The 21,104-nt window shown below is 36.4% G+C and overlaps 1 protein-coding gene across 9 annotated transcripts in view; it reads right to left on the bottom strand.

Moving 5' to 3' along the window:
• Positions 1-21,104, bottom strand: part of NBEA (neurobeachin) — a 607,387-nt gene that overhangs the window by 37,328 nt on the left and 548,955 nt on the right. For all 9 annotated transcript variants that reach the window (XM_055089393.1, XM_055089395.1, XM_055089397.1 and 6 more), the window contains 2 exons: positions 19,576-19,728; positions 3,146-3,313 (listed from right to left, as the gene is read on the bottom strand). In XM_055089393.1, coding sequence (XP_054945368.1) covers positions 3,146-3,313; positions 19,576-19,728 — 321 coding nt within the window. The remainder of the gene's footprint in view (positions 1-3,145; positions 3,314-19,575; positions 19,729-21,104) is intronic.

Raw genomic sequence — 21,104 nt, 5'->3', positions numbered from 1 at the left:
AACTTCAAAGCTCAAAGTTCTAGGCAGATTATGGGATATATATATATATATATATATATATATATATATTTTTTTTTTACAAAATGGACATATGTAGATTTTTGCATATTAAATGTTTCTCCTTTAAATCAGTGTTTGATTAAGGCATTAAAAGATCATCTTCCTTAGGCTAGTTGGAGTTTAGCATAACTGTAGCCTTCCTTTTTATCTTTGTGAAATATAGTGATCTTCACATTTAAAAAATACTGAGATAAACATTATCAAATAAAAGGAATGCACTGAGCTCAATAAAAGGCTTAACATTTTGAACACTATTTTTTCCGAGAGCCTCTGTCCGACCATTTAGGTGGCCAGCAGCTCTCTCAAGTCACAGGACCACAGAGCAGACCTCTGGGAGCTCAAAGCTGATGGTCTGATGGAAGGCGGTGTGCCTTGCACAGCACTTCCTCACAGGGGGAGTGTAAATGCAAAGGGGAATAAATGACCAGCAAATAATGACTACGCTATACTTCATTCCACTTATCCACAGGGCTCTGTCTTGTGACAACAGATGCTAGATGCTTCTATGCTGGCAAACGTATGTTCTGTACTATTCCTCCTTTACAGAGAAAGCAATGGAGGAAAAGGAACATTAAATGATTTGGCCACATTAGAAAGCTCACAGGATTTAAGTGGGTTCTCACCCTTTGCAGGTTCTTACATGTTAATGCAGAACTTTTTTGTGTGGAAATATGTTAGTCGTGGGGTAGAGAAGGTAAGGGTGGGGAGTGGGGAGATGGACGGTTAACTCTTATTCCTTGGAAGGTCATTTAATCTGTTATGTCTACAGTGTACTAAGTGGTTACCTAGTGGTCTTAAGGACCACTTAAGTAGCTTCCCAAGCAATCTTGACTTGACATAGGGCCACTGGGTCAGTGTGAGTGCCTCTGCTGGTATGTGCTTGAGCCTATGCGGCCCGGCGGAAGGAAGGTAACAGCGTTCCAGGTATGCGCTCCCTCACCTAGTATTCTGAGAACTGACAGAAGAGTTTTTGGGTGAGAGAGATGGGTGAGGGGCTTGCGGAGGGAGGACATACATGCCACAGAATGACTCTGGGAGTTTCTCTAATGGAACCTCAGTATTCAGCAATTATGCCTTCAGCCTGGGAATGCTGGAAGGAGAGTCCTGGAGCAAGGCACTCCCAGGCTGCATCGCTGTGAGGTCATCAGGAGCAGTAGTGTATCATTGTTCAGACTGCCTATACAGTGACAAACATTGTGGTTGAACCACTCCAACAGAATATTTTTTAATTATGCCTTTTCATGTAATGTTTCGTTAGGAATTTCTAGAGTTTGACAATTATACATACTTTGTATTACTGTCCAAAGCAATGGTGTGCTATTTTGTAGAAGCAGGTATTTTTATAAGATTCGAGTAATAAACACTACATCCGTGTAAAGAAAGTCTCAATCCTAATTCCATTTTCTTTCTATTCTCTCATTTATCTCCTTATTTACTGTCATTTAAATATGAAAGATCTGCTATTTTCAGTCAACGTTAATGCTGCCTTGCACTTTCATTACGTACAATATGCTTAAAATATTTTTATTTTGCCCAAGAGGATTAACTTGTAACTTTCTTTATAAGGACAGCATGTTATAATGGATGAAAATGTATGCTAAAATATTCAGGAGCAAAAATGTCTATGATATTTAAAAGTCAAAAAACCATTTGGAGTTGGTCTTGGAATAGAAGGATAAGCTATTCCAATTATTTTCTTTTTTATCTGATTCTAAAGGTATTGGTTCTGAAAGGAGAATATAGTTGGTAAGATGTTTATAAAACTGGGCCATGTGTTAAACAGAGGTGTATTGTTAAGAGAATAATTAAGCTCAGAATTAGAATCCCCAGTTGTGTACAAACTAATCACATTATTTTGTAGAGAAAATCCCTTATTTCACCAACTAATTTTATAATATCTGGCTCCTCTCTCATTCATTCATTCTCTGTCCCTATCTCTTTCTTCCAGCTTCAGGCAATAATCCCATTTCCTTGTACACACAACATGGTATAATACTGCACCTAATAATATGCTTGCAATGTGTTCTCCAAATATTTAGCCCTAAGGGTCCAATGATCAATGATCATGAGGCTCTTCTCTTCCCTTTCCTCTTCTCTGCTTGAAGCCATACAAATGGAGTCATTTTGTTTTTATAGACGTCTACAGGAAATAACTTTATGGATGCAAATTTTTCTTTTAGAGCTTTATTTCCCAAATCTATGAGTTTTCCACCTCTAAAATTAAAACTAAAAAAATAAAAAAGCATTCCACTGACTGGAAGTGGAGAAGTGATTACTTGTTTTGCATAAAGCAGATGGCAGATATCTGGTAGAATGGAAGACTGGGATACAGCTTCCTCGAAGCAAGGCTCATCTAGCAGCTGTTGCATCTTCACTCTTTTCACCTATCTGAAATGATTTTGTGCAACGTGGAAATGATTTAAATAATATATTTTATGAATATTTTCATAAAAAATAATTATACACATACTATAGTATATAATTCCCAAATGTTAGCTATAAAATTTCAGGGTGAGAACACACAGGAATAAGACACTATAACCTCATCTATTTTATTGATGCATTTTTGAGAACATACAGGGATAAAATACTATAACCTCATCTATTTTACTGATGCATTTTTGAGAACATATAGGAATAAAATACTGTAACCTTATCTATTTTTTATTGATGCATTTTTTAAGTATTCTGTCTAGAAGGCTGTAATTCTGCTTTTATTAAAAAATAGATACTGGCAGATTATTTTAATGTGAACTATTCATATTTAAATACTCAACTAGGTTTCATTAATTAATAACACACATAAGGCATTAAGCATTTTAATGTAGATGCTGAAGTAAAACAAACAAAATAGGAATATTGAAGTGCACTGTACATATTTGCATTTCAAAAAGGAACTATATGGTTGTCTCATTAGTTGTTTTTGACATATAACACTCACTTTTCCACATTTGTCAAGAACCTGAAATCTATGTTTTCTAAAAATTCATATTGAAAGGAAATTTATACAGAAAGAGATGCAAAGCCACATTTGTGCTGAAGGGATGACAGAAATTTTCATAACAATATTCAACTTATTACCTACCTCCCTCAGCACAGGGTCAGTGATACTGTCCAGGTTCACAGAGCCTTCATAGGTTAAGTAGTGAAAAACATTTAGAGCCCGGACTGCTTCTGGTCCTCGCTGCTTGTAGCCAAATATAAGGTCAATCCACTGATGGAGTTGGCAAGAAACAAATTCACTTTCCAGGGCCTGAAATCAGTCAAGACAGAAATAAGACACCATGCAAATTTCCCTTTTCCTTACTTGGAAATAGTCTACATAAATGAGTAGAACACATTCTTTGCATTCCTGTATTTTACCTGTACGTATTAAGACCTATTCTTAGGAGTGACGAAATACAATCTCTAATAAAACATAGTACTAAAAGAAAATTTTCTTTCTAAAATACTTAATGTTCTCTTGGCTTAACTGTATATGTGATGTGAATTTTAATATTAAATAGATTTCTTAAAAAGACACATTCATGTTTAAAAGTAATTTGAAATGCCTGTTTTAATGCCATTTACAACAATTTCATTTCTAATTTTTAAATATTAGTTTGAAGCTAAACGATTTTATTAGAAACTTTGATACATACTTATTTCCCTGCCTGAAGTCTTCAAATTTATCTCTAACACGGCAAAAAGGGAATGCCTTCCTTCTGCTACGAATGAACTCCGCTATTACACTGTTTAGGAACCAGTGGGTAATTTTAGATGTTTGCTAGCCAGTGGGAAGTGAATGGAAATTACTGAGAGTCAGTGACCATACGAAATCTCCATAAAGAGTCAGAAAAAAAGAGACCTTTTCAGTTCCTAAGAAGCCATCATAAACTGCCTAGAGGGGCCCTGGCAGGTAGGCAAGGAGTTCCGGTCACACCTGTGGTGCGAGCAGTGACGGTCACAGCGTAGCCCACTGTGCCTCTCCCCTCTGCACTCATTCATCATCAAGTTCTCAGTGATTTTCAGGACACACTGATTTCAGCAGCATGAGGGAAAAGCTGTAGAGCTAGCTTCTTAAATTTCAACTATGCAAAGCTGTAGAAAACAATTTTTGAAATTACAGCTGTAACTAAATATGTGAATGAAGTCATTCTTTGGCTGCATGTCCCTGATTTCTAAGGTGCTGAAACCAGCTTGGATTCACTTAATCAATAAATGGTTTCTTAAATTAACCCTCTGATAATTATATCAATATTTCATTTTTTTAATCTACAAAATATCTGAATGATAACTTTCAACTTTTCCCGTGATGACATTTAACTAGTAACTTATTCCCCTCAAACTCCCTTTTAATCTATTCCTTTCAAAATTTTTGGTATTTTATTTACACCAGTTATTGTGGATGTTTCTCATTCAGAAATATAAACAATTAGATTTTATAAAAGGATAGTTTTCATACTAAAACTAAACAGAATTTCTATACTCTATATCTCATTGGTCTTGACATAATAGTTTGGACTAGAACACAGGAAAAGGGACTAAAATACAAAAGAGATGTTGGTTAAAATTCTGTACTGATTAAATCTATCATATTGGTTTGGTCAATTTGTATAAATGAGAAGTTGGTAATTATTCAGTAATGTTTTCAGTGCATGGTACAATAAATGAACGGATGAAAAAAATGAATAAATGGCAGTTCATTACAGTCGCTATTGCCCAAGTCTGTTCACTGGAATTCAAAATAGTAGTGAAATCAGAAATATTACTGAAAGGAAGATCTTACCACCATAATCACATAATCAGCTCAGCAGCAACCATTTCAAATCATTCTTAGAGATACCACTAGACATATTTGGAAAGAAAGGGTCAATGAAATTTATTCCATTCGAATAAAACAGTTACTGAACTAAATGCCTAATGCAATGATGAGGGTTGGAAGGAATGACCATCTTTCACTAATATGAGTTTTAAAACATTTATTTATTATCTCCAACCACTAACTTTCATTTTCCTCTGCCATGGTCAATGCGTATAATTTGTTTAATGTTTCTCCTTTTGTTTACATGTGTTTTTATAAAACACTACTCATTTGGGCTTCCCTGGTGGCGCAGTGGTTGCGAGTCCGCCTGCCGATGCAGGGGACGCGGGTTCGTGCCCCGGTCCGGGAAGATCCCACGTGCCGCGGAGCGGCTGGGCCCGTGAGCCATGGCCGCTGCAAAAAAAAAAAAAAAAAAAAAAAGAAAAAGGGTGTCTAGCCACTACTCATGTAATGTATTTCTGTGTGTATGTATTTTTGATTTATAAAAATGGAATAGGGTTACAGATTTCATTTCGTTTCTTACTTTCTTCACTTAGCCTTGCTTTTAAGGATCTACCTGTGTATAGGTAGTCTACTGTTTCCAGTGGCTGCTCAGGACTCCCGCAGTAATGAGCACTAGACTGCCTCTAACTCACCATGGCACCATGCTGAGATGAATGTCCACTTTTGCATCCCTGTTTGGCTCTTTGTGAGAATTTCTTTGGGGCATATAATCTGGAGTAGGACTGATATGTCCCTGCACTAGATGTGCATAAACTGAGTCTGAGTCATCAGTGCAGATTGGCTGCCCCTGTCTCCCCTCCCTCCAGCAGTGCCTGAAAGTTTCTACATGGCCACATCTCCATTGACAACTGGTATTATCCCAGCGTTTAATATTAGCCTGTGTAACAGATACAAAACGATATCCCACTGTTGTTCTAATATGTTTTCCTCTGATTACTGAGGAATTTGACAGCTTTTTAATATGCTTGTTGGCCATGTGGGTTTCCTCTTCAGTATACTTCATGTTCTTTGTCCATTCTTTTCTGGAGGTTCCTGACTTTTACGTTGTTACTCTGCAGAAGTTCTTTATATATTTTAGATAGTTGTTTGTTGGTTTTAAACATTGCAAATGCACTCTCCCAAATGTCACATGTCTGTTAAATTTATCCATGTCACTCTTGGTTGAAGAGAAATTCTTAATTTTGAGATAATCAAAAAATTTTTTGTTATGTTTATGTTTTGGGGATTTTGGTTTAAAATAACAAAGATAACTTTCTGTATTTTGATGTGTCAGCTTTATATTTATGGTTTTACTTTTCATATACTGGTCTTTATCTAGAATCCACTTTCACTCATATGTGGTATTAGATAGAGATCCAGTATAATTTTTGTTAATATAGTAAGTCAGTTTTTCTAATACCATCTATTAAACAAACACACCTTTCCTGAGTGATGTGTGCTGTCATCTTTAGTGTGTGAATATATGTTTGAAACAAAGATATATAACTGCTATTGTTTACAGATAATATAATAACCTACCTAGAAAAAGCAAGACAATCCTTCCTCCCTTCTTTCATTCATTCACTCGTTCCTTCCTTCCTTCCTCCCCTTTCCCTTCCTCCCTTCTTTCTGCTTTCTTTCTCTGCTATCTATCTCCCTCCCTACCTACCTATCTTCTTATCTATCATCTGTCTAGATATGTGTGTGTGTCTCCATATCTTTGCACCTTTTATTTCTATTGTTATCTTTATTTCTTATATATCTTAATATCTGTAGATTCATTCCTTTGAGAGTCAACTCAGCTATTTGTGGACCTTTATTCTTCCCTATAACTTTTATAATAAGTGTATAGATACATCAAAATAATTTTGATTGGGATTCCAATAAATTTATAGATTAATCTGGGAAAATTGATATTAGGTTTTCCCATCTAAGGTCTCAGAAGGTCTCTTTATTTATACAGATCATTTTCTATGTACAATATTAGATTTAAAAATTAATATTTTCCCTGTAAAGGACATGGGTATTCTTGGTTAATTCCCAGGCAGTTCATAAGTTTTGATGCAACTATAATATTTTAAAAATTATATTTTAAACCCCATTATTAATGATGTAGAAAAATGCTATTGATTTTTATAAGTTGATTGTGTTCCTGGCAACTCTTACTAGTTAACTTCTTTATTTTTCTTATATAATTGTTCTCAACCTTGAGAACTATATTAAACAACAGTGGTGACATGGAACATCACTGTCTTTTTCCTGATCTTAAAAGGGTCAAGACACACACACACACACACACACACACACACACACACACACACACCATGTATTTAACAAATGGTTGGGTTGTTAGATAGCATTTTATTTACAGTTTTTGTATTTATATCCATACATGAAATGTTTTTATTTCTTTTTTCCTTTACTTCCCTCTACTCTGGAATCAAGATCACAGTAGCCTCATAAAACAAGCTGGATGGTTATTATGTTTTCTGGAATAATTTGCGTAAGAAATGAATTCATTATCTCTTGAAAATTTGGTAGAATTCACCTGTAAAATAATATGGCCTTGGATATTTTGGGGGCTGGGAAGACTTACTACTTAAATTTCTTTAAGGCTTTTAAGTCTTCTGGTGTCAATTTTGATGTTTTATATTTTTCTAGATATTTATCCACTTCATCTCAGTTTTAAAACTTATTAGTTCATGGCTATCTCTAATAATCTTTAATTAAATTTAAAAATTTCTCTGTCTACAGCGACCCTATTCTATTCTATATGTTAGGTAGCAGAGTGAATCAACAAACAGTCAAAAAATAATTTTGCCTCAGGTTTTTTTTGGGGGGGTTATAAAATTAAATGACAAAGGAACAGTAAGGTAGTAGATTAAGCAGATAGTCTTACAGAGACTGTCTTGCTAGTCACTGCAGAAAACAAAGAAAATCCAGTTATAACATTTAAAAGCTAAATCTGGTTCTAAATCAAATGCATATCTAAGAATTGAATTTTAGATTTCACATAATTAAAGCATAAAGACCTATCTAAAGCTGAAACCTGACACTGAGACTTAACTGTATTCTAAACAGTATTAATCTGTTAGTAAATGCATGCTATCTGCTTATTTGTTCTTTTTAGAACTATGTTTTCATGCACAAACCTATTTTGGACTTTGAAACAAGATTTTATTGCAAACACTCACAATTGAAAAATAGAAAGAAATACTTGATTACTAAGCTATTAGGGTTATAATGGTCTTAATAGCTTGCTTTACCCTCTCCTTGCATACCTAAAAGCAGAAGCAATTGCTTTAAGCCTAGATAAACCAATTCCCAATCCATAATTCTACCCTGGGGATCTGGGAGGAAGGAAATAAAGAGTGAGATTTAAACCAGAGAGGGTATCTCTTAGATGAATAATAGTTACCTGGTATCTAATTTCAATATTGTCCCATGGGTATTAGAATGTAGAGAATTCTTTCTCTAACGGGTTTAGGACAAAGCAGCTCAGAAACTTATGAAAAAGGAGAAACTAGGCTAGTGGAATTAACTGTGACGAGAGAACTTTGTTTTCTCCAGAATTCTTTTATTTAAGAATACTGTATTTCTCTCTCTCCTTCTAGACCAGACCAAGAACATTTCCAAGCCCTTTCTCTTGTTGCCTCAAAAATCTGCTTCTGATATTGAAAAAATTCTCCAAATAGAGTTGCACATATTCCAGTGGACAATTAGAAAATCACATTGCTACTTCTTCTGTAGTGTCTATACTGGCTTCTCTTCACGATCAAATTGAAATTATAGCTATTACCCAGTGAAAGATTTAATTATTTTAAATAAAGGTAACATAGTTATTTTAAATGTTTATTTTGGGGGGCTTAAATTATTCTCTTACTTGATTGCTTCCTGGGTGTATAATATAGTGGATTATTTTCCATTCCCACTAGCACCATCCTAGTCTTAGCTCTCATTGCTCTCCACGTGGGCTACTGCAATAGACTTTGAACTCTTCCTCTACTCCGGGGGCTTGCACCCTGCTGGTGGAACAGACTTTTGAAACCATCATGCTCTTACTGTCATCCTCGATTTCAAATCTTCCAAGGTTCCTCCTAGCATAACACATTCAGTGTAAACTTTACCTGACCCCTAAGGACTTTCAAACCTTGATCCGACCCTCCCCCATGATTTCTTTGGGCTTCTAGATACAAATTCTTGGCTCCAGCAGCACAGTTTACAGCCCCGGCACATTAGTAGTTGGTATGACCTCTGAACCTTTGTTGCTCCTTTCACCTTAACATGAAAGCACTTCATCCTCCTGCTTCTTCTTCATGTCCCAGCCATCCTCACTCAAGTCCAGTGTCTGTTTCCTGAGTTCTCCAGCTCACAGTCTATGAAGTCTTCTGTGAATTTCTATGACACTTAACCATCAGTACCCTCCTGTTTAATGTAGTAAATAATGTATACAAATTTACTTGTGAAAATAAATTTGCATACAAATTGTAAAGTGCTAGACAAAGGGAATGGGGTTATTACCAATTAACACTTAATTGTTTCAAACATGCCATACTATATTCTCAATTAGAATCCAAGCATTTGGAACTTAGGGACTATACCTAATGCTTCTTTTACATTTCCTATAGTTCCTAACTCAGCATTAAATGATAAATATTTAATAAATATTTATTAGCTGATTATTTCAGCAATGGGAAAGATGTGTTGGTCACAAGAAGGAAGAAAAGAAATGTCAGGAAGTGAGGGTGGGGGTGGGAAATTCATTCATTCATCCATTCAACAAATATTGACTGACCATCTGCTATGTGCCAAACACTATTCTAGACCCTAGGATCACAGCAGTGAATACGTGAAACCAAAATCCCTGTCGGAAAGTTTACATTGTAGTGGGGAGAGACTAGTAATTAGTAAGAGAGTATGTCTGAAGGTGTTAAATGCTAAGGAAAGGAGAAAGACAGGAAAGAAAGTTAAGAGGTATGTATGGATGGGGAGGGGACTGCTAATTTAGAGGAGGAAGTCAGAGAAGGCTTCCTTGAGTTTGTGACAATTAAGGACTACAATGAGGAAGTGAACTGTAAGGACATCTGAGGGAAGATGATCTCAAACAGACGGATCAGTCATTCGTTTTTTCATTTGTTCATCATTCATTCATTCAATGTGGAGCACCTCTTATGTGCCAGGAATTATTCTAGGCCCCAGGGATACTGTGAGAAACAAGACAAAATGTCTGATCTCCAGGAACGCACCCCACTGAAATGCAAATAATCAAGGTGAATACAGCCTAAACTCTCTCCAGCCCCAAATTACTGACCACCTACCACAGGTCAGACGCTAGCCTTGGAGGATATACAGATGAGTAAGTATGCCACGTCCTCAAAAAGATCACAGTTCGGTGGAAGATAAACATGTTGACTTGGGCTTTTCCTGCTGCTCGAATTTCTGCTAAAACTCGAATACGATGATATTAGAGTTATTCCCCATCCCATTCTTTTCCCAGAAGAATTACTTATTCTAGAAAGTCATCCATCTCTGCTGCTCTAGCCACCACCACTCAGCACACCTGGCCCCCACCCTTCCTTTACCTGGCTCTGTAGGACTAGAGAAATCTAAGGGGAAAAGGTCACTACTAGGAAGTTGCAGATAGAAACTGTTGTCTCCAACTTTAAAACACATCCGGAATTGATTAATTTCTTACTGCCTTCACTGTTACCACGCTGGTCCAAGCCACCAGGATCTCTCTCAGTACCTCCTAACAGATGTGCCTGACGCCACCCTGTGCCCCAACAGTTCATTCCCATCACTGCAGCCCGAGTGATCCTTTCACAGCACAGCAAAATCGCAGAACTCGTCTGCTTAAAGCACTGCAACAACTCTTGATCTCAGTCACAGTAAAAATGCAAAGTGTTTCAATGGCCTTCAAGGCCATATGTGATTTGCATCTGTTACCACTCAGTCCTCTCCTCCTACTGTGCGCTCCGTGTTTATCCTACCCCAGCCCACTGGCTTCCTTGCCAGGCACAGCCCTGCCACAGGGCCTTGGCTCGGATGTTTCCTATGCCTTCACTGCTCTTCTCCCAGGAGAGGAAGAGTCTCTGGGCCACTCTCTCACGTCCTTCACCATCACAGTGAGGGGGTCCCGACCATCCACCCCTGTATTTCTGATCCCCTTGCCTTGCACTTCTTTTTTCCACAGTATTGATCACCTGCTAACATTCTAGATATTTTACTTATTAATTTCTGTTTATTGTCTGTCTCTCTTTGATCAAAAGTTAAGCTCCATGAGGGCCGAGATCTTTGTCTGTTGGTTCACCGGTATACTCCAAACACATAAAATAGCACCTGCAACGCTCAATAATGATCTGTTGACTGAGCGCTGACTGAGGCTGTATGTTTATTCATGCGGGTTCCTAACTGAAGCGTGAGCTCCTGAAGGCCACTGGCTGCGCGGCTCACGCTTGTGTCTCCAGAGCCTAGAGCAGTATGAAGACGGTAACGGGCCCTCGGTGATGGGGGTAAATGAAGGGATTTCTCTGCTTTACTCTAGCCTTATTTACAGTAGGATTCATGGCCAACTCTTCTTTGTGTTTTCCATAATACCTTACTCAGAACTGGCTCTCAATATAGGTTTATGTAATGAGCAAATTCCCAGTTTCAGAGATAAGGAAGACTGTGAAGCTCCAAGAGATAAGGATGCCTTACCCGTCCAGAGTGTCCCGGCTAACAGGTGGCAGGGCAGGCACTCACATACAAGATATCTATTGCAATATATATACCTTTTCCATCTCAATATTTTAAGATTCTGCCAAAGACTTCCAACAATTCTTATGTTATGCTATTTGCTTAAACTTCGTTTTTGAGCAAGGTATTTTTTCAGTACAATATACCCTAAATGCACATTTTTACCTATCACAAAGAGACTTTTTCCTTAAAAAGTGAGACTCTAATAAAGGATGTAATACAGTCAAGCAAAAGCACACCCCACTGTGCACTCTGCCTCAGCGCGCTGCGCCCCCCCCCCCCCCGCCCCCAGACAGGACGGTCTGCGCCTGGTCCCACGGCACCAGCAACGTGCCGGGCGGAGGGTTGGACAGATTAGTAGTGCACATCCAAGACAGGCCTTTTTCTAAAACAAATTTTTAAAAAGGGTAGATTATGATTGATGAACCCAGCATTAAGGTAATGCTATCAGACATACTTTCTATTTCTGCCCTTCCTGAGGAGGTCAGATTATAATCACGTTAGAACTGAACACAGTGCTTTATTAATGTTTCATGACTGAGTCGGTCGCCATCAGCCTAGCTTTGTGTGGATAAATTAAACCAGTTCTTGATGTATGAACTCAATGCATTGAGAATTTATTGAAATGTCTACTAAAAGTGTCTCTATCACCTTTCCAGGTTTGCTAATGAAACCAAATTTTGAATTTCACAGTTCTTCAGTGAAACATAAACCTTGTCACCATATTTACAAAATACAAACAACTCTAACCAATTATATATATTGTTGTCTATAAATTAAAAAAATGGACTAAAAGAAGCACATCATTAAAAATTCAAAGTATTGTTTCATTTTAAAAAATAAGAAAAGTTAATGAGGCTGTCAGCACGTGAAGGCGTCTACAAATGCATCAAATGCCTTTTTAATTGCTGGCATGGGATAATGAAGCTGATCATTTATTATCAATGATATCATCCCTTTTTATAACATTATTTTTGCCTTCTTTGCCTTGAATTTCTTAATGACAGCTTGAGAGAAGAAGGAGGGAATGCTCCTTTGTACGGATACAGAATACTAATCCACACAAGAGCCGAAGGCTTTTTTACCACTGTGAGTGTCATTTCTTTGGGCTATATGACATTTTCATTTTATACTTTAGGCTCATTACAAAAACTCCATCAAATAACTGAAGATAATCCCAGTCCAAATTATAAATATACTAGAGCGCATTTCCTCTAAACCCATTCCATTTCATAAGCACTAAATCCTGTATGAGCTACCCAGCCAGTATAAAGTTAGAAACTTTCAATGCCACAAAATAATAATAAAAGGTGGATGTTGTATTCATGGAATTTATGGAAAACTTATGAAAATTTAAAGACTTGTATATTTTATACTATCACCCAGGTAATTATAGAAATATTCATCAAGTAAATATTTCTTCAGCAAAAAAAGATAGGTAGATAATTGGTTACATTTTCTAGTTTTAACACAGGTGGCTGACCTTATTTCTTCATAACATCAGTATGATCATTTCCCATCAGTATGACGGGAAAATGGACCAGAGGTTGGAGCAAAGGAAACCATACATAGGGTGCTGTGAAGGAAAACTTCAAGTTAAAGAAAAGTACAGGAGACACTGAGACAGGAGAGCAGCTATACACACACACGGCTACATTTTGTAACGTGACTTTTGATAGCTCTGATGCTTTTTTTTTTTTTTTTTTGTTCGGTACGTGGGCCTCTCACTGTTGAGGCCTCTCCCATTGTGGAGCACAGGCTCCGGATGCACAGGCTCAGCGGCCACGGCTCACGGGCCCAGCCGCTCCGCGGGATCTTCCCGGACCGGGACACAAACCCGTGTCCCCTGCATCGGCAGGAGGACTCTCAACCACTGTGCCACCAGGGAAGCCCGCTCTGGCAGACCCAGGCAGCAGCTTGGGTCTGCCCTTTAGCTCAATTCTGATGCACCAAGAATGGCAGCTATAGACATAGAATCTTTTGATACACATGGTAGCTTTCCCTTTCTATTCTGTAGAGTCCATTCAAGGAAAACCCAGGGAAAGAAGACAAAGAATAACCACTTCTCAAGCCACCTATTACGTGCTGGCTAGGCACGTGCTACATAGGATCAATTTAACCTGTCATTGCCTCCTGGTGTCCCAGGGAACCAAGACTGGGGCAGTTTGATTTTCCCAAATAAGCAGAATTTTGTGTAAAACCTTTCATTCCATGGAGTAAAGGTTTAGTTCACAAGTCTTACCAAATTCATAATGCCTATAAGATACCAAGAATTTGGTTTTGTATAGAGAAAAAAAGTGCCTTGCTTCTTTCATTTCTTCATGAAGCCAAGTTGGAACTTATTACTTACAATAAAAATGTACCATTCATTTCTGAAAATGTTTTATGACATTTTCAGAAATGCACAAGTATTTATCTCTCATACTTTAGTTATAAAAACTTATTCTTTTGAACAGATGAAAGCAAGTCTTTGAGAAACAGTTACTTCACCATATCATATGCAACCCTTAAAGTTCCTAGTACACTGAACACGAAGGTCGATGAATATGTGTTTACGGTGGTACTAAATAGTCCGATTTATTTTGAAGAAGCACTGTATTCTGACTTAAAGTTTGCTCAGCAGTGCTTCATCTCTTAGAAAGACAAAATATAAGAGATAAGAGGTACGTAAACAGAAGTCAGTTCTTGAGCTGGTAATGTTAGGACCAGGAGTAAATTATTTATTATATTATATTTATGTGCAATACAAGTACTCTAAGCAACTATAAATACATAAAAAATAATTTATTACTCAAAATTTGCCTTTGTGTATTTTATTCTCTCTTAAAATAAGAGGGAAAAATCTATTTTAGAGTTTAAATTGTTTTTACAGTGTTATTATCCTTTCTCAGGCTGTATCTTTCAATGAATAATCTGCTAATTCTCTTAAAACCCGAATTATATGAGACCATTTTGTGAGAATCAGGTATTTCTAAGGAAAAGGGATTTCTAAAAACTCTTATGTGGTGATCGCATGAATAATAAGATAGGCCAGAGTGTCACTGATTAAATCTGAATCATAAGTCTGAGTCAAATTAGGTGTTTGGAGGTCATCCATGCTTAGATACAGATAGTTTGCAAATAACACACAGGTTGTATTTCAAAGTGCTTTATAATTTGGTGTTTGGAACATATATTGCAGTAGAAACAGTATTAATCTAATCTGGATTGGTTCTCAAGTCGATCTATAAAGCCATATTTTGTTTAAAATAGAGGTGAACTTTTAAAGTCTGTAAATGGGTATAGGGGACATGACATTCAGAGTGCCAACTTGTGATGCCAGGCACGGTAAGTAAGAAAAGGCACTTGGGTCCAGAACTGGGGTCAGTCACTTTGCCTTTCTGCGTCTCAGTCTGCTTGTTCAAATAAAGGTCTGTTCCAGGTCTCAAATCCTGTGTGTGACTATAAAGTTTAACATGTAAACTAATGTAAAATAATGCCATTTCCTCCATTTTGTAGAGTTGGAAGATAGCCTTCTTCCAACACCCGCTGGGTGGTGGAACTTGGGACTTCCTCAGCTCTAAACAGAGCTTTTACTGGCTGGGAAAGGAGGTCTTATGGGGTGAGGACTTTGGGGATAACGAGTTAGAAACAAGATCACAGAAAGTCAGGTCTGCTTAGCTGTTGAGGCTGGAACACGCTGCTGGTTTGGGGCCAATTCCCTCTTATCTCTGTCTTTGCTTCTGCTGGCCCCAAGGTACTGGCTTCTAGTTAGAAGACGTGTTTCCTTCCCTCCTTCTTTCCCTCTCCCTCTCCACAGCTCCTCAAGTCACTTCGGTAGGAACACTGCCACTCTGATAAGTAGGTGATCTTTGACAAAGTAACTTACCTCACTGAGCTTCAGTATAATTCTCATTTCAGAAGACTTTTTGAGGATTAAAAGAATATTGCACCTGAAGCTCTAGCACAGCATTTGACAAGTAATAAACAATCAATAGATGGCATAGGTTATAAGCACTACTGCCATTATTTTATCTTGGTCAGCCGTCATATTGGGATGACTCAGGACCACCACTGGGATACAGGGTATGGTGACTAAGATTAGGGTATCCAACCTCCTGTGCAGCTGTCAGCTGTAAGTCTTGGAATGAGGAAAGCAGAGAAAAAAATTGTAAGCAACTACATCCTGGAAGAAAGGACAGTGTCCTAGCCCCATCATGTAGCTCTTTATACGTAAAAAGAGGTATAAACTGGGTGCTGTCTAGAGTAACATTCCACTTACTAAGGGAGGGTTTTGTCACTTCACGTTTGAGTACCAACTCCCAAATCTGGAGTTGATCAAACAATGGCCAGTGAAACCTGAGGTAGAAGACAGTCACTCTCCTCTAAAGCTATAAAGTTTACACTTCCCTTAGGGCCTCTGTTAGCACTCGACTGACTCTTGTTTATCATAAGGCCTTGATAAGTTTGATTGTCTGATTTTGTAGACTAGAGATTATAAGAAAAATTCGAATCACTATGGCCATTAAAGGAAAGTGTGATGATAGCTAACAATCTAAAGAAGAAAATAGAAAAATAATAGATATGTAATTATATCACTTCACAGAATAATGGGTACTTATGATAATAAAGAGAAGTTTCATCCTTTGTATAAGAGGGTAGAAAACCAAGTAGGAATACATTTTAGAACAACAACCACAACAGGGTTCAAGAAAGTTCTCACTTAGCTATAAAAATCTAGAAACTTCATTTATTTGGTAAGTTTATTTAGCTGGACTGCATTAGTACCCAACATACTAGATGAATGAAGCACTGTGATTTTTCTGCAGGTTTAGTCAAGACTGTACGGTCCTGCTTGTTCAGTTTATATCAGTAATAACTATCTGATAATTTATCATGCATAATAAACATCTCTCCCTACCTTAAAAAAATTCTGTGCATGATGCTGCCCTGGGGATTTGTGTTTAGAAACACAACTGCTTTTTCTTTTTCAATTAGGCATATCATTAATAAAATTACTAATTCTGGGGGCATTTAAACTTTTTCACTAATGAGGAACACAGAAGTTGTATCTATAATGAATCATTACCTGACGTTTATTAAAATATATCTAAAAATGTTTTAGCATCCAATAAACACATGAAGAGATTCTCAACATCATCAGTCACCAGGGAAATGCAAATTAAAATTGTAATGAGATATTACTTCACATCCACAATAATGGCTATAATAAAAAGAAACAGACAGTAACAAGTGTTGGTGAAGATGTGGAGGAACTTGGAACAGTCATACATTGCTATTGGGAATGTAAGATACACAGTCACTTTGCAAAACAGTTAATTTCTTAAAAAGCTAAATATAAATTTACTACATGACTCAGAAATTCTACCACTAGGTATATACCCCAAAGCAAGGAAAACCCATGTCCATATAGAGACTTCTATGTGAACATTCATAGTAGAATTATTCATAACAGCCAAAAAGTGGAAACAACTCAAAAGTTCATCAACTGATGAATGGATAAACAAAATGTGGTATATCCATACAGTGGACTATCATTATGCAAAAAGAGGAACAAAAACTGATATACGCTACAACATGGATGAATCTCAAAATCTATGCTAAGTGAAAGACATCAAACGCAAAAGAACACATATTGTATGGGTCTATTTAAGAAAAATGTCCTGAAGAGGCAAACCTATGGAGAGAGAAGGCAGACTAATGATTGTCTGGGGCTGGAGGTGGGCACAGGATAATTCTGGGGCAAAAGAAATGTTCTAAAATTAGATTTTGGTGATGGTCACACAACTCTGTAAATTTGCTAAAAATCATTAAAATTGCACAAGTGAATTTTATCACAAATGATGATTTTTTAAAAACACTCATAAGGTAGTCCCACTTTACAGATGAGAAATATGAGAACCAGAGATGCTCCATAATTTACTCAGGGCAATGAAGCTAGTAAATGGCAAAGCTCAGATTCAATAGCCAGGAAACTTTTAAACCCCAAGTATTCTTTCCAATATAACCACCTGGCATTTATTAATTATTAGCAGCCACATAAAAACCTGTGTTTAATCAGAGCAAGAGAAAATTTGGTCCAACAATTTTTGCTACTTTGCCTGCCTGAGTGAAGGATTCACTTCGTTTCACTAGTTTGGACCTAACTAGACAACATGCTAAAATCATCAAGATTATTACCCCATGTGATTCATTCAATCATTCATAACAGCAAATATCTGGTGACTAACTACTCTTGCAGGCACAGTTCTTGGCTCTAGAAATATACAGTGAAATGATGTGACTGAGAGACACATCTCAGACACAACTCAGTATGTAGTGGGTTCCAGGGTTGAGTTTGTGGATCTGGTATCCTTACACTGATATCATAGCCAGTATTGAAGTATGTAAGGGTATTGTGGTAATAATAAACAACCAGTTCTAAAAATAAGTATAGACTTTAGAAGTATGCATCACTAAAGAATAAATCCTTCACATTAAAAAGATAAATTGAAGAGATAATCTATTGTTTAAGAAGATGGTGTGAGATTATGCCATATACCTGAAAGTGCCAATTTCCAGATTGAGAAGTGAGAGAAATCCTATATAAAATTTATGTACTATATGATATTACCTCAGGGGGAGACTAGATTACAGATTATCTATACAGTAACTTTAAATATAGGTCTACTGTCTCAGTACCAGCTTTCTAAAATAAAGTGTATTAAAAATAAAATATTTCTTGGAGACAGAAAAATAGCTCTAAAATTGAAGGGAGCATGTGACTGACAGTGACAAAAAGAGACATAAAATCAGGGGTAGAAAAAGGAACCACATATTGTATGATCCTGTTTATGTGAAATAAACAGGATAGGCAAATCTTTAGAGACAGAAAGTAGATTAGTGGTTGCCTAGGGCTGGTTGGGGGAATGGGGAAAATGGGCGCGGGGAGATGCTAAAGGGTATCGGGTTTCTTAATGGGGTAATGAAAAATGTTCATTTTTGACTGTGGTGGTGGTTGCACAACTCTGTGAATAGACTAAAACCCACTGATTTTTTTTTCTTTACTTTAAATGGTTGACTTGTATGGTATGTGAATTGTGTCTGTGTGATATATATGAATTATACAGCTCTTACTAAAGAAGAGACTGAGGGATATGTGAGGTCCACTGCAATATGTGGACCTTATTTGGATTCTAATTCAAATAAATAAGCTGTCAAAACGAAATAAAACATATTTATGGGACAGCTGGAAAAACTGGGAGTGAAACAGGGTTAAAAATATATTTGGGGTCATAGGCTTTATTGATATAATTCCTCAATTGGCCAAGAACAATAGTACACTAGAGACGTTGTTTGGTAAAGTGGTTCATTTCCATATACCGTAACCCCATTGAGATTAAAATCTCCTTAAATATGGATAAAGTATATTAAGATCTATAAAATAACCACATGCAAACATTCTATTTACACATTTTCTATTTGAACACCCAGACATCTGTCATACAGATTCAAAAAGTAATGACATTTTCTATCTAAGAATGTTGACAAGATGGGTGTTCTCCTAGTCAAGTATATTACATGTTAAGGTATGTTTCACAGCTTATAATTTCCTACATACAAATATGTTCTAAATGTATATTATTTTGTTCTGAGTATTTTATGAGTGAAAAAAGAGTGCAGATTTAGCCAATAGACAAAAATAAGGAATGGGCATCAATTTCGACCATTTTTGAATACATTAGTCAACAGATGCTCATCTGATTGTCTTCTCCTAAGGGAGCAAATATAACTGAATTACCATTCCTTTATTAGTCCTCATGAAAGGAAAATCCACTCTACAATAAGGAACTGCTATCAAAAGACAACAGTAAAATGCTTTCTTTTTTTCTCAAAAATTTAGCCTTGTATTTATAGATGTTAAAAGACAATTTGTTAGTAGCTGAAAACTAAACTACGGAATATTTTTTACTTCCTTGTGACTGCTCAAGCAAAAACAAAATCGCTCTTACCATCCTGTTGATCCGTACAAAGTCTTCAGGTTTCTTTGCCCAAGGGGGAAGATCAACATCATTTACCACCACTTCATCTTCTCTGACTCCAAGATTATATCCATTACTGTTGACAAACATCTCCGGTAGGTAATAGAACTCTGGAATTAGTTCCTGCCAGGAATAAAAATGTAGCATATTCAACCATTTTAAAAATCAGTTGAATGACAGTATTAATTTATAACAACTGTAAACAGAATTAATTTCTTTACTTAAATTCAATATTTTTTTACTTAGTTCCATTCTTTATTTAATTTTCTTCAGATAGGAGTCTAGGAAAAGAAGGCAAACATTTTTCTTGAACAATACGCTTGATAATTTATAAGATTTTCAATCTTATCTTGCCACAAATTAGTTAAGAGAAATGGGTTACAGAATCAACAATATTCCCAATAGTATCAGTGAACAAATATATAAAGCTATACCTACAAGTCTGTGCTGTTCAACAAACTTTTCCAAATGCTATTAAAAAAATATCCAAATTCAAAAAAAGTTGTTGCCAATATTGGTTAAAAATCATGTAATGTCTTCTACTTTTCTTTTTGACTCCACTGGCAATTACACATGATTTTTATGAAGAGACTCACTGTTTTATTTTATAATTTGGCAAAATAAATGGTTTTTATACCTACCACTAAATACAATAAGATGATATGCAACATAATAAGTTTAAATATTTAATGCATGCCACTTGAATACTAAGTTCTTAACTTGAATGCAAAGATAACTTGTGTTACTTGTATGTAAGTATGGCATTAACAACTGGGTTCAAGGCAAACTTGTGTTTGATGCACGTCTGATATGTGGTTTATGTAACTTTAGAATAAATATGATACAGGAATGAACTGATTTTATGACCTTAAAAGTTTTAATTTGTTGTCCTTTTTTTTAAAAAAAAAAACCCACAACTTGAGGAAATGAAAACAAAAAACATGGTAGTTTTATGTTTACCATCAATACTATGAAAAAATACTGATCTTTTCAAATATCAAGATGAGGGTTAAATTAACTTTATTTGTGAAAAGCATAAGAACATTTATTTATGTAACATGTCTGACATGGATGGCATAGTACCCGAAATTTGAATCTCACTTTGGAATACATAGTGATAGATAGAAAAGCTAAAAAATAAACAACCACCCCCACCAAAAAGAAGAAACAACAGACACTGAGGTCTTCAAATAAACTGGATTCTTCAACCCAAGAAAAGCATACGTAAAAGTGTTCCCTTTATCAAATTACCAATGGCATTTTTCACAGAAGTAGAACGAAAAATTTTACAATTTGTATGGAGACACCAAAGACCGTGAATAGCCAAAGCAATCTGGAGAAAGAAAAACAGAGCTGGAGGAATCAGGCTCCCTGACTTCAGAATATACTACAAAGCTACAGTAATCAAGACAGTATGGTACTGGCACAAAAACAGAAAAATAGATCAATGGAACAGGATAGAATGCCCAGAGATAAACCCATGCACATATGGTCACCTT

This window comes from Physeter macrocephalus, chromosome 13 (genome assembly GCF_002837175.3).
Source record: "Physeter macrocephalus isolate SW-GA chromosome 13, ASM283717v5, whole genome shotgun sequence".
Lineage (NCBI taxonomy): Eukaryota > Metazoa > Chordata > Mammalia > Artiodactyla > Physeteridae > Physeter > Physeter macrocephalus.
This window is presented reverse-complemented; position numbering and strand designations above follow the sequence as displayed.